Source organism: Mobula birostris, chromosome 2 (genome assembly GCF_030028105.1).
Source record: "Mobula birostris isolate sMobBir1 chromosome 2, sMobBir1.hap1, whole genome shotgun sequence".
NCBI lineage: Eukaryota > Metazoa > Chordata > Chondrichthyes > Myliobatiformes > Myliobatidae > Mobula > Mobula birostris.
This window is the reverse complement of record NC_092371.1, coordinates 79,205,647-79,222,291: the sequence shown is the minus strand read 5'-3', so window position 1 is coordinate 79,222,291 and position 16,645 is coordinate 79,205,647. Positions and strand designations below refer to the sequence as shown.

At 44.7% G+C, this 16,645-nt stretch overlaps 1 protein-coding gene across 1 annotated transcript in view; it reads left to right on the top strand.

The window, feature by feature from the left end:
- Positions 1 to 9,566: 9,566 nt before the first annotated feature.
- The window catches only part of LOC140210649 (deoxynucleoside triphosphate triphosphohydrolase SAMHD1-like), a 70,033-nt gene continuing 62,954 nt past the window's right edge, over positions 9,567 to 16,645 (top strand). The window contains exons 1-2 of the mRNA XM_072279799.1: positions 9,567 to 9,741; positions 11,365 to 11,431. Of these exons, the coding sequence (XP_072135900.1) occupies positions 9,567 to 9,741; positions 11,365 to 11,431 (242 nt within the window). The remainder of the gene's footprint in view (positions 9,742 to 11,364; positions 11,432 to 16,645) is intronic.

Genomic DNA, 16,645 nt, shown 5'->3' with positions numbered 1-16,645 from the left:
GTTGGGACCAGTGACATAGGCAGGAAGAGGGATGAGGTCCTGAAGTGTGGGTTTCGGGAACTAGGCAGAAGGCTGAAGAACAGGACCTCAAGGGTGGCGTTCTCAGGATTGCTGCCAGTGCTACATGACAGTGATGGTAAGAATTGGAGGAGATGGCAGTTGAATGCGTGGCGGAGGAGTTGGTGCAGGGAGCAGGGTTTTAGATTTTTAGATCATTAGGATCTCTTCTGGGGAAGGTGGGACCTGTACAGATTGGATGGGTTGCACCTGAACTCGACAGGGAGCAATATCTTTGCAGGTAGGTTCGGGAGAGTTTAAACTAATTTGCGAGGGGGATGGGATCCAGAGCGATAGAGCAGTGAAAGAAGTGCATGGAGTAAAGCCAGATCTAGCATACAGAGAGGCTTTGAGGAAAGAGAAGCAGAATAAATGGTGTAAAGACAGTAAGGGAGAAGGGCTGAAATGTGTGTACCTCAATGCAAGAAGCATCAGGAATAGAGGTGATGAACTGAGAGCTTGGATACATACATGGAATTATGATGTAGTGGCCATTACAGAGACTTGGCTGGCACAAGGGCAGGAACGGATTCTCAATATTCCTGGATTTCGGTGCTTTAAAAGGGATAGAGAGGGTGGAAAAAGGGGAGGAGGGGTGGCATTACTGGTCAGGGATCTTATTACAGCTACAGAAAGGGTGGATGATGTAGCAGGATCTTCTTTTGAATCAATATGGGTGCAAGTCAGGAACAGGAAGGGAGCAGTTACTCTTTTGGGGGTATTCTATAGCCCCCTGGTAGCAGCAGATATACAGAAGAGCAGGTTGGGAGGCAGATTTTGGAAAGGTGCAAAGATAACAGGGTTGTTATCATGGGTGACTTTAACTTCCCGAATATTGATTGGCACCAAATTAGTTCCAAGGGTTTAGATGGGGCAGAGTTTGTTAAGTGTGTCCAGGATGGATTCCGGTCACAGTATGTGGACAGGCCGACCAGGGGGAATGCCATACTAGATCTAGTACTAGGTAACGAACCGGGTCAGGTCACAGATCACTCAGTGGGTGAGCATCTGGGGGACAGTGACCACCGCTCCCTGGCCTTTAGCATTATCATGGAAAAGTATAGAATCAGAGAGGACAGGAAAATTTTTAATTGGGGAAGGGCAAATTATGAGGCTATAAGGCTAGAACTTGCGGGTGTGAATTGGGATGATGTTTTTGCAGGGAAAAGTACTATGGACATGTGGTCGATGTTTAGAGATCTCTTGCGGGATGCTAGGGATAAATTTGTCCCAGTGAGGAAGATAAAGAATGATAGGGTGAAGGAACCATGGGTGACAAGTGAGGTAGAAAATCTAGTCAGGTGGAAGAAGACAGCATACATGAGGTTTAGGAAGCGAGGATCAGATGGGTCTATTGAGGAATATAGGGAAACAAGAAAGGAGCTTAAGAAGGGGCTGAGAAGAGCAAGAAGGGAGCATGAGAAGGCCTTGGCGAGTAGGGTAAAGGAAAACCCCAAGGCATTCTTCAATTATGTGAAGAAAAAAAGGATGACAGGAGTGAAGGTAGGACCGATTAGAGATAAAGGTGGGAAGATGTGCCTGGAAGTTGTGGAAGTGAGCGAGGTCCTCAATGAATACTTCTCTTCGGTATTCACCAATGAGAGGGAACTTGATGACGGTGAGGACAATATGAGTGAGGTTGATGTTCTGGAGCATGTTGATATTAAGAGAGAGGAGGTGTTGGAGTTGTTAAAATACATTAGGATGGATAAGCCCCCGGGGCCTGACGGAATATTCCCCAGGCTGCTCCACGAGGCGAGAGAAGAGATTGCTGAGCCTCTGGCTAGGATCTTTATGTCCTCGTTGTCCACGGGGATGGTACCGGAGGATTGGAGGGAGGCAAATGTTGTCCCCTTGTTCAAAAAAGGTAGTAGGGATAGTCCGGATAATTATAGACCAGTGAGCCTTACGTCTGTGGTGGGAAAGCTGTTGGAAAAGATTCTTAGAGATAGGATCTATAGGCATTTAGAGAATCATGGTCTGATCAGGGACAGTCAGCATGGCTTTGTGAAGGGTAGATCATGTCTAACAAGCTTGATAGGGTTCTTTGAGGAGGTGACCAGGCATATAGATGAGAGTAGTGCAGTGGATGTGATCTATATGGATTTTAGTAAGACACTTGACAAGGTTCCTCACGGTAGGCTTATTCAGAAAGTTAGAAAGCATGGGATCCAGGGAAGTTTGGCCAGGTGGATTCAGAATTGGCTTGCCTGCAGAAGGCAGAGGGTGGTGGTGGAGGGAGTACATTCAGATTGGAGGATTGTGACCAGTGGTGTCCCACAAGGATCTATTCTGGGACCTCTACTTTCCGTGATTTTTATTAACGACCTGGATGTGGGGTAGAAGGGTGGGTTGGCAAGTTTGCAGATGACACAAAGGTTGGTGGTGTTGTAGATAGTGTAGAGGATTGTCAAAGATTGCAGAGAGACATTGATGGGATGCAGAAGTGGGCTGAGAAGTGGCAGATGGAGTTCAACCCAGAGAAGTGTGAGGTGGTACACTTTGGAAGGACAAACTCCAAGGCAGAGTACAAAGTAAAATGGCAGGATACTTGGTAGTGTGGAGAAGCAGAGGGATCTTGGGGTACATGTCCACAGATCCCTGAAAGTTGCCTCACAGGTGGATAGGGTAGTTAAGAAAGCTTATGGGGTGTTAGCTTTCATAAGTCGAGGGATAGAGTTTAAGAGTCGCGATGTAATGATGCAGCTCTATAAGACTCTGGTTAGGCCACACTTGGAGTACTGTGTCCAGTTCTGGTCGCTTCACTATAGGAAGGATGTGGAAGCATTGGAAAGGGTACAGAGGAGATTTACCAGGATGCTGCCTGGTTTAGAAAGTATGCATTATGATCAGAGATTAAGGGAGATAGGGCTTTACTCTTTGGAGAGAAGGAGGATGAGAGGAGACATGATAGAGGTGTACAAGATAGTAAGAGGAATAGATAGAGTGGATAGCCAGCACCTCTTCCCCAGGGCACCACTGCTCAATACAAGAGGACATGGCTTTAAGGTAAGGGGTGGGAAGTTCAAGGGGGATATTAGAGGAAGGTTTTTTACTCAGAGTGCTTGGTGCGTAGAATGCACTGCCTGAGTCATGGTGGAGGCAGATACACTAGTGAAGTTTAAGAGACTACTAGACAGGTATATGGAGGAATTAAGGTGGGGGCTTATATGGGAGGCAGGGTTTGAGGGTCGGCACAACATTGTGGGCCGAAGGGCCTTTACTGTGCTGTACTATTCTATGTTCTATGTTCTATGTTCACATCAATACCTTACCCCCAATACCGTGTGCTTTAAGTTTGCACACTAATCTCCTGTGTGGGACCTTGTCAAAAGCCTTTTGAAAATTCAAATATACCACATCCACTGGTTCTCCCCTATCCACTCTACTAGTTACATCCTCAAAAAATTCTATGAGATTCGTCAGACATGATTTTCCTTTCACAAATCCATGCTGACTTTGTCCGATGATTTCACTGCTTTCCAAATGTGCTGCTATCACATCTTTGATAACTGACTCTAGCATTTTCCCCACCACTCATGTTAGGCTAACCGGTCTATAATTTCCCGGTTTCTCTCTCCCTCCTTTTTTAAAAAGCGGGGTTACATTAGCCACCCTCTAATCCTCAGGAACTAGTCCAGAATCTAAAGAGTTTTGAAAAATTATCACTAATGCATCCATTATTTCTTGGGCTACTTCCTTAAGCACTCAGGGATGCAGACCATCTGGCCCTGGGGATTTATCTGCCTTTAATCCCTTCAATTTACCTAACACCACTTCCCTATTAACATGTATTTCCCTCAGTTCCTCCATCTCACTAGACCCTCTGTCCCCTACTATTTCCAGAAGATTATTTATGTCCTCCTTAGTGAAGACAGAACCAAAGTAGTTATTCAGTTGGTCTGCCAAGTCCTTATTCCCCATAATCAATCATCTATTTCTGTCTGTAGGGGACCTACATTTGTCTTAACCAATCTTTTTTTTCTTTTCACATATCTATAAAAGTTTTTACAGTCAGTTTTTATGTTCCCTGCCAGTTTTCTCTCATAATCTTTTTTCCCTTTCCTAATTAAGCCCTTTGTCCTCCTCTGCTGGACTCTGAATTTCTCCCAGTCCTCAGATGAGCTGCTTTTTCTGGCTAATTTGTATGCTTCTTCTTTGGAATTGATACTATCCCTAATTTCCCTTGTCAGCGATGGGTGCACTGCCTTCCCTGATTTATTCTTTTGCCAAACTGGGATGAACAATTGTTGTAGTTCATCCTTGCGATCTTTAAATGCTTACCATTGCATATCCACCATCAACCCTTTAAGTATCATTTGCCAGTCTATCTTAGGTAATTCACATCTCATACCTTCAAAGTTACCCTTCTTTAAGTTCAGAACCTTTGTTTCTGAATTAACTATGTCACTCTTTCCATTTTAGGAACTTCACTGCCTTTTGCACTATCTAAATTGAATAAACAAATTTTCAACCCTATAGTTAAACATACATTGCAAATATGGTTTCAATTTCGTAAATTTTTTGGCCTGAATGAATTTATGTTATCAAGCCCTATTATATCTAATTTCTTTTTCCAACCCTCGGTAATGGACCAAGCCTTTTTGATATGGAAAACAAAAGATATAATATGTTTTCGTGATCTATTTTTGGATAACTGCTTTACTTCTTTTGAGCAGTTATCTGAGAAATTTGATTAGCCTAGATCCCATTTTTTTAGATACTTACAAATAAGAAATTTTTTAAATACTACGTTGCCTACCTTTCCGACTTCAAATCCTTCTGGCATTTTCGATAAAATTTTAGGTTTTAATCCTTTGCAGAAGGGATTAATAGCAATAATTTATGATATAATTATGAAATTACAGCCAGATATATCTGATAAAATTAAAAATGAATGGGAAAGGGAACTTCAACTTTCCCTACCTATAGAGAAATGGGATAAAATTTTTCAATTAGTTAGTACTTCTTCTATATGTGCTAAACATACTTTAATACAATTTAAAATAGTACACAGAGCTCATATGTCCAAAGATAAACTAGCTCGTTTTTATTCCCATATAAACCCTACTTGTGATAGATGTCACTCTGAAGTGGCTTCTTTAACTCATATGTTTTGGTCCTGTCCTCTTCTGGAAAGACATTGGAAAGACATTTTTGACATTATTTCAACAGTTCTATGCTTTGATTTAAAACCCCATCCTATTACGGCAATCTTTGGATTGCCAATGGTAGAACATAGATCTTTGTCTTCTTCAGCCTCTCGAATGATAGCTTTTGTTACTTTAATGGCGAGAAGATCTATTTTGCTGAACTGGAAGGAAACTAATCCTCTAACTACATTCCAATGGTTTTCTCAAACCATATTAAGTTTAAATTTAGAAAAAATTAGAAGTGATATTTTTGACCCTTCGGTTAAATTTGAAGATACTTGGAAACCTTTTATGCAATATTTTCATATGATGTAATCTGACCTTTCCGAATTTTTTTTAAATTGTATGGTGAGAGGAGCAGAGTTAACGACATTATTGATTGTGTCTGATAGAAGCTGTTGGTCTAGCCCTGTTTTGCCTTTTTTGGGTTTTTTTTTCTCTTTTTCTTTTGGGTTTTTTGTTTATATATTTTTTTTCTTTTTATTTCTTTGTTAATGTTTAATCTCATTATGAGTTTGGAAATCTTTTATTTCTATGTTACTTAAAATTCATTTTATATATGCTGATGAACATTTTTCCAATCTCTTTGTACCAACCTTGTTATTGAGTTTATAATTTTGAAAAACTAATAAAAAGATTTAAAAAGAAAAGAAAGAAACTATGTCACTCTCCATCTTAATGAAGAATTCCACCATATTATGGTCACTCTTACCCAAGGGGCCTCTCACGACAAGATTGCTAATGAACCCTTCCTCATTGCTCAAAACCCAGTCCAGAATAGCCTGCTCTCTAGTTGGTTCCTCGACATGTTGGTTCAAAAAACCATCCCGCATACATTCCAAGAAATCCTCTTCCTCAGCACCCTTACCAATTTGGTTCACCCAATCTATATGTAGATTGAAGTCACCCATTATAACTGGTGTTCCTTTATTGCACGCATTTCTAATTTCCTGTTTAATACCATCCCCAACCTCACTACTACTGTTAGGTGGCCTGTACACAACTTCCACCAGCATTTTTAAGGGTGAGGGGGGAAAAGTTTAAAGGGAACATTAGGGGGGGCTTCTTCATACAGAGAGTGGTGGGAGTATGGAATGAGCTGCCAGACGAGGTGGTAAATGTGGGTTCTTTTTTAACATTTAAGAATAAATTGGACAGATACATGGATGGGAGGTGTATGGAGGGATATGGTCCATGTGCAGGTCAATGGGACTAGGCAGAAAATGGTTTGGCACAGCCAAGAAGGGCCAAAGGGCCTGTTCCTGTGCTGTAGTTTCGATGGTTCTATGGTTTTCTGCCCCTTAGTGTTACGCAGCTCTACTCATATCAATTCTACATCCTCCCGGCTAATGTCCTTCCTTTCTATTGCATTAATCTCCTCTCTAACCAGCAATACTACCCCACCTCCTTTTCTTTCATGTTTATCCCTCCTGAATATTGAATATCCCTGAATGTTGAGCTCCCACCCTTGGTCACCCTGGAGCTATGTCTCTGTGATCCCAACTATATCATATTCATTAATAACAATCTGCACTTTTAATTCATCCACCTTGTTACAAATGCTCCTTGCATTGACACACAAAGCCTTCAGGCTTGCTTTTACAACACTCCTAGCCCTTATACAATTATGTTGAAAAATGGCCCTTTTCGATTTTTGCCCTGGATTTGCCGGCCTGCCATTTTTACTTTTCACCTTACAACTTTTTGCTTATACCCTCATTTTACACCCCTCTGACTCTCTGCACTTGTTCCCATCCCCCTATTGTGAACTAACCTCCTCTCTCCTAGTCTCTTTAATTTGATTCCCACCCCCCAACCATTCTAGTTTAAAGTCACCTCAGTAGCCCTCACAAATCTCCCCACCAGGATATTGGTCCCCCTAGGATTCAAGTGTAACCCGTCCTTTTTGTACAGGTCACGCCTGTGCCAAAAGAGGTCCCAATGATCCAAAAACTTGAATCCCTGCCCCCTGCTCCGAATCTCTCAGCCACACATTTATACTCCACCTCATTGCATTCCTACTCTCTCTGTCGCGTGGCACAGGCAGTAATCCTGAGATTACTACCTTTGCGGTCCTTTTTATCAACTCCCTTCCTAACTCCTTATATTCTCCTTTCAGGACCTTTTCCCTTTTCCTACCTATGTCATTGGTACCTATATGTACCATGACCTCTGGCTCCTCACACTCCCACTTCAGGATATCTTGGACACGATCAGAAATATCCCGGACCCTGGCACCAGGGAGGCAAACTACCATCTGGGTCTCTGGACTGTGTCCACAGAATCGTCTATCTGACCCCCTTACTATCGAGTCCCCTATAACTACTGCCCTCCTCTTCCTTTCCCTACCCTTCTGAGCTACAGGGCCAGACTCTGTGCCGGAGGCACAGCCACTGTTGCTTCCCCCAGCTGTCCCCCCCAACAGTATTCAAACAGGAGTACTTATTGTCAAGGAGCACAGTCACAGGGGTACTCTCTAGCACCTGAACCTTCCCCTTCCCCTTCCTAACTGTGACCCACTTGTCTGCCTCCCGTGGCCCCGGTGTGGCCACCTGCCTGTAACTCCTCTCTATCAACTCCTCACTCTCCCTGACCAGACTAAGGTCACCGAGCTGCAGCTCCAGTTCCCTAACGCGGTCCCTTAGGAGCTGCATCTTGGCGCACCTGGGGCAGATGTGGACGTCCGGGAGGCTTGGAGACTCCAGGACCTCCCACATCCGGCACCAAGAACAGCAAGCTGCCCTCACACTCATACTGCCCCTCTCCTCAAATAACAACAAAAAATGAATACCAAACCCTCTTCGCCTCGCCCATTTCCGCCTAAGCCCATTCAGCCGAAGCCCTTAAGCCTTCACTCTGCTCCCGGCTCACTCCGCCACCCGCAAACTACGCTGCCCGCTGTATGAGGCTCTGTTCCTTTTAAATCTTCCGTGCTTCACTGTCTGACATCACACGCCTGCACAGTCCCACCTCTCTGAACGCAGATGGAAAAAAAAACGAAAAATTCAAAAATGGCTTCCTCCGCACTCCCGCTCCAATTCTCAAGACCCCAGCCTCAAGCCTCAAGCCTCAAGACCTCAGCATCAAGCCTCAAGACCCCAGCCTCAAGCCTCAAGACCAAGAGCCCAGCTTCAAGCCTCAAGATCAAACCCCCAGCCTCAAACCCCAAGCCTCTACACCCCAGCCACGTCCTGTCCTGTAGTCATGTCATGTCCTTGCCTGGTTCTGGGGCCCGAGCTCCCGTGGCAAGACCCAGGTTCTGGGTGCTCATCCAGTCTCTGGCTCAAAGCCCAAGCCCAGGCTCCTAGTGCATAGTTCCTTGTCCGGGTTCCCTGTCTTGTCCATGTCCTAGCCCAAGTCTGCGTTCTTGTCCCTGCTCCTTGTCTGTATCCTGTCTCATCCCTACTCTAGTCAAGTCCTGTTCCTTGTACTTCAGTGTTTGTGTCTTGCATTTGGGCCCGCCTTCAACAACCCCCAGTGTGACAGCGAGTAGATATAAGCAGGAGTTTTTATGCTGCCAGTTCGAATGAGCATAAGGTGCCCTAATCAAAGAGCCCAGTGGAACACGGGGAAAAGGAAATTAACTGAAATGAGTCGTTGACAGACCGGACTATGACAGTTGAGGATCATAGCAAAGTCTGTTATTGCAACCACATGGGCTGGGACTGGATTTAGATAACAATGTGCAATGTTCCTATCACTGATAACTCTCCAAATCTCATTAATTGTACTATGGCCTTCCTTCTAAAATGGGATCTTTGGCGTGAAGCAACAGGGCCACCAGTGAATTGAATGTTGACTCCAGGAAGGAGAAGTCAGGGGAATATACACCAGTCGTCATTGAGTGTCAGCCTGAACAGGTTCAAGTTCCTGGGTGTCAAAGTGTCAACATCTCATATGATCTAAACGGCCCAAATTATGAGGGTTATAGTTAGGGCAAATACAAGCAGGCTTTTTCCACTGAGGTTGCGTGAGACTACAACTAGAAATCATGAGTTAAGGGTGAAACGTGAAAAGTTTAAGGGGAACATCGGGGAAACTTCTTCACTCAGAGAAGTGTGAGACTGGAAATGAGCTGCCAGCGGGAGCTCGATTTCAGCGTTTAAGTGAAGTCTGGACAGGTACCTGGATGGTAGGGGTATGGAGGGTTATGGTCTCGGTGCGGGTCGATGGGAGCAGGCAGTTTAAGTGTTTCGGCACGGACTAGATGGGCCGAAGGGCCTCTTTCCGCGCTGTACTTTTCTATGAACAAGTGTGGGGAAGAGGGCGTCAATCCTCGAGGTACGTCACACCTGTCAGTCACGGGCAGTGTGCAGGTGTAGTCTGTGCGATGTGTTGGATGCTCAGAGAGGCGAGATGAGCAGCAAGAGACAGCGGTCCTGCACCTCTGACGGAGCGGCCGCGGGCAGCAGTACCGCGAAGCGCAGAGCTTTTTCGCCGAAAAAATCGAATTTCCTGGAATGGAGCGTGGACGATGTGTGCGGATTCCTGTGGATGCAAGGCTTGGAACAGTTCGAGAAGTTGTTCAGAGGCAAGTATGGAATCAGAAAAATGTACAAAACCTTTCCTCCTGCGCTTATTTCATCAATGATACACGAGATTCTGCAGGTACTGGAAACCCAGAGCATCACACGCCAAATGCTGCCGTAACTCAGTATCTGTAAATTGGAATAAACAGTCGACGTTTCGATGGGGCAGAGAAGAAGGTCGGGGGGGGGGGGAAGGAGTACAAGATGGCAGGTGAGGGGGAAGGTGGGTGGATGGAGGAGTGGGACATGAAGTCAGAAGCTGGGAGGCGGTGATAGGGGAAGAGGTAAAGAGGGAATGTGATTGGCGAGGACAGTGGACCATGGAAAAAAGGGAAAGAGGAGAGGAACCAGGGAAGCTGATGGGCAGGTGAGGAGGAGAGAAGTGATAAAAGGTGAACTGGAATAGGGAATGGAGAAAGGGTAAAGGGCGAGGATGAGAAATTATCCGAATTTAGAGAAATCGATGTTCATGCCAACCCAGAAAGTATTTTAGAAGAAAGAAATCCCCAGTCAATTCGGAGCATCAGGGAGACAAGAGCTTTGAATATAATTTGACAGAGGAATTTAAGCTCCCCATTATTAAATTCTCAACCATAATAGCAGGGTTCCCGAGCTCGGCAGAAAAGCACGCTCCATTCCTCTGTCAATGATTCCGAATAAGCATCCATTCGGTATGTAATTGCTATTACACGCGTCAGGTTGATGTCAAGGTTTTTTTGAGGACGACTTAGCAAGCAGCGACAGGTGTACCCACAACGACTGCGGGATGAACAGACTTCTCCCTGCCTCGCTGGGAAGACCTACCTCACAACTTTGATACCGAGAAATAGAGTTGATGAAGGAACATGTGGTGTTTACTGTTCATCCCAGTCTTTCCCTGTGGATTTCCTCACAACAGTTCAGCCACACGCCAAACACAGGAAGAGGGGCGGCGTCTCCTAGATCAGCTCCGTTTCTTGGTGTTAAACAAGCGGAGCGAGTGTTCCCCAGGGACACAGACAGAAAATCATAAACACATGAGATTGTTCAGATGCTGGAAATCGAGAAAGTCACAAACAAACTGCCGGAGAAACTCGGCAGGTCAGGTGCCATCTATGGAAATGGATAAACAATTGATGTTTCGGACCGAGACCCTTCTTCAGGACTGCAAAGGAAGGAGGAAGCCGCCAGAATGAAATGGTAGCAAGAGGGAAAGAGGGACAGTTCAGAAGGTGATAGGTGACTTCAGGTGTGTGGAATAGGCAGGTTTGCTAGGCATGCGGTCGTTCCGGGTACACGTGTAATTTCTAACGAAGTTGTCTAAAAACACTGAACTTGTGTTCTATTAGTCACATACCGAACGTACTCAGTTTGCCGTGAGCTGCGTATTCGGCGTCACTGGGAGAGAGATGGTGCGTGCTCTGCTGCCGGGTTCGGGTCGGCAGATGTTAGGGTTGCGACTTTTATTCATAGAAAGCTTAAATTCTGCTCACAAGTTGTTGGCAAAAGCCGTGTGTTCCGTGCTGCTCCTGATCGACAGGGTGCTGGTAGTCTTTCTAAAACACCGTGTAGGTTTTGTGGTCCGAGAGCAGGAATGATTCTTACTGAATTTTGCTTTTGCTTTTCTGTATACACTCTCTCAACAGATAAAAACATATCCGGCACAACCCTGCCGAAACTGACAGTGGATGAATTGGAAAACATCGGCGTGAGGTAAGCATAACCCGAGTCAGTGAGGGGAGCGGTAGTAGGCGGGACTGAAATGACAGGAGGAATGAGGCATCGGAACAGAGACAGTCATGACTATTTCTCTTGGGTGTGGGGCACCGCGAAGAAAGATAGAATCCTCATCTCTGTATTTGTCTGCACTTGAATGTTCACGGGTCCCATATTCACCAATCCACCTATCGAATGGTGAAAGGCCTTGATAGAATGGATGTGGTGAGGCTGTTTCCTCTGGTGGGAGAGTCGAAACCGGGAGGACACAGCCTCGGAATAGAGGGACGTCCTTTTAGAACGGAGATGAGGAATTTGTTCAGCCAGAATGAGGCAAATCTGTGGAATTAGTTGCAACAGCCAGCTGTGGAGATCAAGTCTTTATAAGACGATAAGATATAGGAGCAAAAGTAGGCCACTCGACCCATCGAGTCTGCTCCACCATTCAATCATGGGCTGTTCCAATTCTTCCAGTCGTCCCCACTCCCCTGCCTTCTCCCCATGCCCTTTGATGCCCTGGCTAATCAAGAACCTCTCTATCACTGCCTTAAATACACCCCATGACCTGGCCTCCACAGCTGCTCGTGGCAAAAAAAATTCCACAGATTTACCACCCTCTGACTAAAGTAATTTCTCCGCATCTCTGTTCTAACTGGACGTCCTTCAATCCTGAATTCATGCTCCCTTGTCCTACACTTCCCTACCATGGGAAATAACTTTGCCATATCTAATCTGTTCAGATCTTTTAACATTCAGAATGTTTCTGTGAGATCCCCACTCATTTTCCTGAACTCCAGGGAATACAGCCCAAGAACTGCCAGACGTTCCTCATTCCTGGAATCATTCTCGTGAATCTTCTCTGAACCCGCTCCAAAGTCAGTGTATCCTTTCTAAAATAAGGAGCACAAAACTGCACACAACTCTCCAAGTGTGGTCTCACGAGTTCCTTATAGAGCCTCAAAATCATGTCCCTGCTCTTATATTCTAAACGTCAAAAAATGAATGCCAACATTGCATTCACCTTCTTCACCACTGACTCAGCCTTGAGGTTAAACTTTAGGGTACCCTGCACAAGGACTCCCAAGTCCCTTTGCATCTCTGCATTTTGAATTCTCTCTCCATCTAAATAACTGTCTGCCCGTCTATTTCTTCCACCAAGGTGCATGACTATAAACTTTCCAACATTGTATATCATTAGCTACTCCTTTGCCTATTCCCTTAAACTATCTCTGCAGACTCTCTGTTTAGAAACGTAGAAACCCAGAAAACCTACAGCACAATACAGGCCCTTCAGCCCACATTGCTGTGCTGAACATGTACTTACTTTAGAAATTACCAAGGTTACCCATGGCCCTCTATTTTTCTAAGCTCCATGTTTCATCAACACTACCCGCTCCTCCACCTATCTTTGTATCATCGGCAAATTTAGCCACAAATCCATTAATGCCGTTGTCCAAATCATTGACATACATTGTAAAAAGCAGTGGTCCCAACACCAACCCCTGTGGAGCTCCACTGGTAACCGGCATTGAGCTAGAATCAGATCCCTTTATTCCCACTCTCTGCTTTCTGCCGATCAGCCAATGCTCCACCCATGCTAGTAACTTCCCTGTAATTTCATGGGCTCTTATCTCGCTAAGCAGCCTCATGTGCAGCACCTTGTCAAAGGTCTCCCATAAATCCAAGTACACCACATCTACTGCATCTTCTTTGCCTACCCTGCTTATAATTTCCTCAAAAAACTGCAGTCGGTTAGTCAGGCAGGATATTCCTTTCAGGAAACCATGCTGGCTTTGGCCTATCTTGTCATGTGCCTCCAGGTACTCTGTAATCTCAACCTAACAATCCATTCCAATAACTTCCCAACCACTGATGTCAGGCTAACAGGTCTATAGTTTCCTTTCTGCTGCCTCCCACCCTTCTTAAATAGTGGAGTAACATTTGCAATTTTCCAGTCATCCGGTACAATGCCAGAATCTATTGATTCTTGAAAGAGCATCGTTAGTGCCTCCACAGTCTCTCCAGCTACTTCCTTCAGAACCCGAGGGTGCATTCCAACAGGTCCAGGAGATTTATTCACCCCCAGACCATTAAGCTTCCTGAGCATCTTCTCAGTCGTAAATTTCACTGCACAAACTTCACTTCCCTGACACTCTTGAATGTCTTCCACTGTGAAGACCTGTGTGTGTGTGTGTGTGGTGGGCATGGCATTTCATTTGTTCTCCTGGGCTCCCTGATTGCGGCAAACCTGAATCTCATCTAACCTGCAGCATAAATACCCCAGCTTTCCATCCACTTATCGCCAGATCTTTGCTTCTGCCAGTGTGGTAGTTCACATTCTAGGCCGCTTAAAATTGTGTATTCTAAATTTTGTTTCCTGGCTGTTGTTTGCCTGTGTTAACTGATTCTCTGTGTTAACAGGAGCATTGCATGCCGCCTGCCTTCCCGTTCGTCCTCCTGCCTGCCGTTCTCCTCTAGCCACGCTCACACCTTTGTTTGCATTCCTTCACTTGTCAGCCACAGAAGTGTCCCTCTTCCATTCGAAAATTTATTCTTACTTGGAATATATCTGTCTTGCACTTTCCTTATTTTTCACAGAAACTCCAGCCATTGCAGCTCTGCTGTCCTTCCTGCTAGCGTCCCTTTCCAGTCAACTTTGGCCAGTTTCACTCCCATGCCATTGTAATTTCCTTTATTCCACTAAAATACCAACACATTGAATTTAGTTTCTCCTTTTCAAATTTCAAAGTGAACTGGATCATATTGTAATCACTTCTTCCTAAGGGTTCCTTAACCTTTAGCTCTCTTATCATCTCCAGATCATTGCACAACACCCAATCCAATACATCCAATCCCCTAGTGGGCTCAGCAACAAACTGTTCTAAAAATCCATCCCTTAGACATTCTACAAATTCTCTCTCGAGGTCCAGTACTGGCCTAGTTTTCCCAATCCACTTTCATGTTAAAAGCACCAACAATGATCATGACATTACCTTTCTGACACGCCTTTTCTATCTCCAGCTGTAATTTGTAATCCACATCCCGACTGCTGTTTGGAGGCCTGTATACAACTGCCATTAGGGTCCTTTTACCCTTGCCATTACTTAACTCAACCCATGCAGACTCTACACCTTCCAATCCTATGTCATCCCTTTCTAATGATTTAATATTATTTCCTATACACAGGGCCACACCACCCCCTCTGCCTACTAACCTATCGTTTTGATACACCATATATCCTTGGACATTCAGCTCCCAATGGCAGCTATCCTTTAGCCAAGTTTCAAAGATGGCCACAAGGCCATACTGGCAATCTGTAGCTGATTTTCAAGATTGTCCATTTTATTTCTTATGCTGTATGTGTTCAAATATAACACTTACAGTCCAGTATTTGTTGCTGCCTGTTTTAACAGCACCACACCTCTATTGTCCTGTAACTCATCCCATAGGCTGTGATGATGCTTCATCTCGTGCTTGTCCTTTCTATTATCTCTTTTGCACGCTATCTTTGATTTATATCTGTTTTCCCCTTCCTCAGTCCTATCACTCCGGTCCCCATCCCCCTGCCAAATTAGTTTTAACCCTCCCTAACAGCTGTATTAAACCTGCCTGCTAGGATAATGGACCCATTTGGGTTCAGGGTAATCCGTCCTTTTTTGTACAGGTCATACCTCCCCCAGAAGAGGCCCCATCGGTTGAGGAACATAAAGCCCTGCTCCCTACACCAGCCTCTCAGCCACGCAGTAATATGCCTGGTCATGTTATTCTTGCGCTCGTTAGCACGTGGCACAGGCAGCAATCCTGAGATTACTACCCTGGAAGTCCTGCTTTTCAGTTTCCTACCCAACTCTCTGAATTCTCTCTTCAGGACTTCCTTCCTTTTTCTATTTGTCATTGGCACCAATGTATATTTAAAACAGAGGTTGACAGATTCTTGATTGGTTACAGCATGAAAGGGTATGGGGAGAAGGTAGGAGATGAGGGCTGAGAGGAAAATTGAATCAGCATGATGAAATGGCAGAGCAGACTCGATGGGCTGAATGACCTATTTCTGCCCCTATATCTTATGGTCTTATGGTCAATGACTTGGCCTCCAAGTGACAATGGATTTTACAAATTCACCACACTCTGGTTAAAGAAATTCCTGTTCCAAACAGACGTCCCTCTATTCTGAGACCATTTCCTCTGGTCCTAGACTCCACCCTCTCCCCCCACAACTATAGGAAATATCCTTTCCATATCTACTGTAGCTGGGCTTTTCAATATTTGATACATTTCAACGTGATTCCCTCTCATTCATCTCATCTCCAGTGAGTACAGACCCAGAAACATTACGTGCTCCTCAGACCTTAACTGGACTTTTTTTTCCCCCAGCATCATTCTCGTGAGCTTCCTCTGAATGGTCTCCAATGCCAGCACATATGTTCTTTGATAAGGGGCCCAAAACTGCTCACAATACTGTAGGTGAGGCCTCACCAATGTCTTACACAGCCCCAGCATTATATCCTTACTTTTATTAACTAGGTGCCTTGAAATGAATGCTAACATTGCATTTGCCTTCTTCACCTCTGACTCAACCTGCAAATTAACCTTTCAGGAATCCTGCATGAGGACTCCCAAGTCTCTTTGCACCTCAGATTTTTGAATATTTTCTCCATTTCAAAAATAATCTGCACTTTTATTTCTTCGATCAAAGTGCATAACCATACCTTCCAACACTATATTCCATCTGCAACTTATTTGCCCATTCTCCTAATCTGTCTAAGTCCTTCTGTAGCCACTCTGCTTCCTCAATACTACCTGTCCTTCCACCTACTTTCATATTGTCCACAAACTTGGCGACAAAGTCATTAATTCTGTCATCCAAATCATTGACATATAATGCAAAAATAGGCAGCCTCAACACAGACCGCTGTGGAAGACCACTAGTCACCGGCTACCAAACGGAAAAAGCTCTTTCTAGTAATAGTATCATTCCCCTAATGTCATGGCCTCCTAACTTGTTAAGCAGCCTCATTGTCAAAGGCCTTCTGAAAATCCAAGTAGACAATATCCATCAATTCTCCTTGTTTATCCTGCTTATTATTTCTTCAGGCAAGATTTTCCCTTGAGGAAACCATGCTAACTATGGCCTATTTTCTCATGTGCCTCCAAATTCCCTGAAACCATGTCCTTAACCATTGACTCCAACATTTTAACAACCACTGAGGT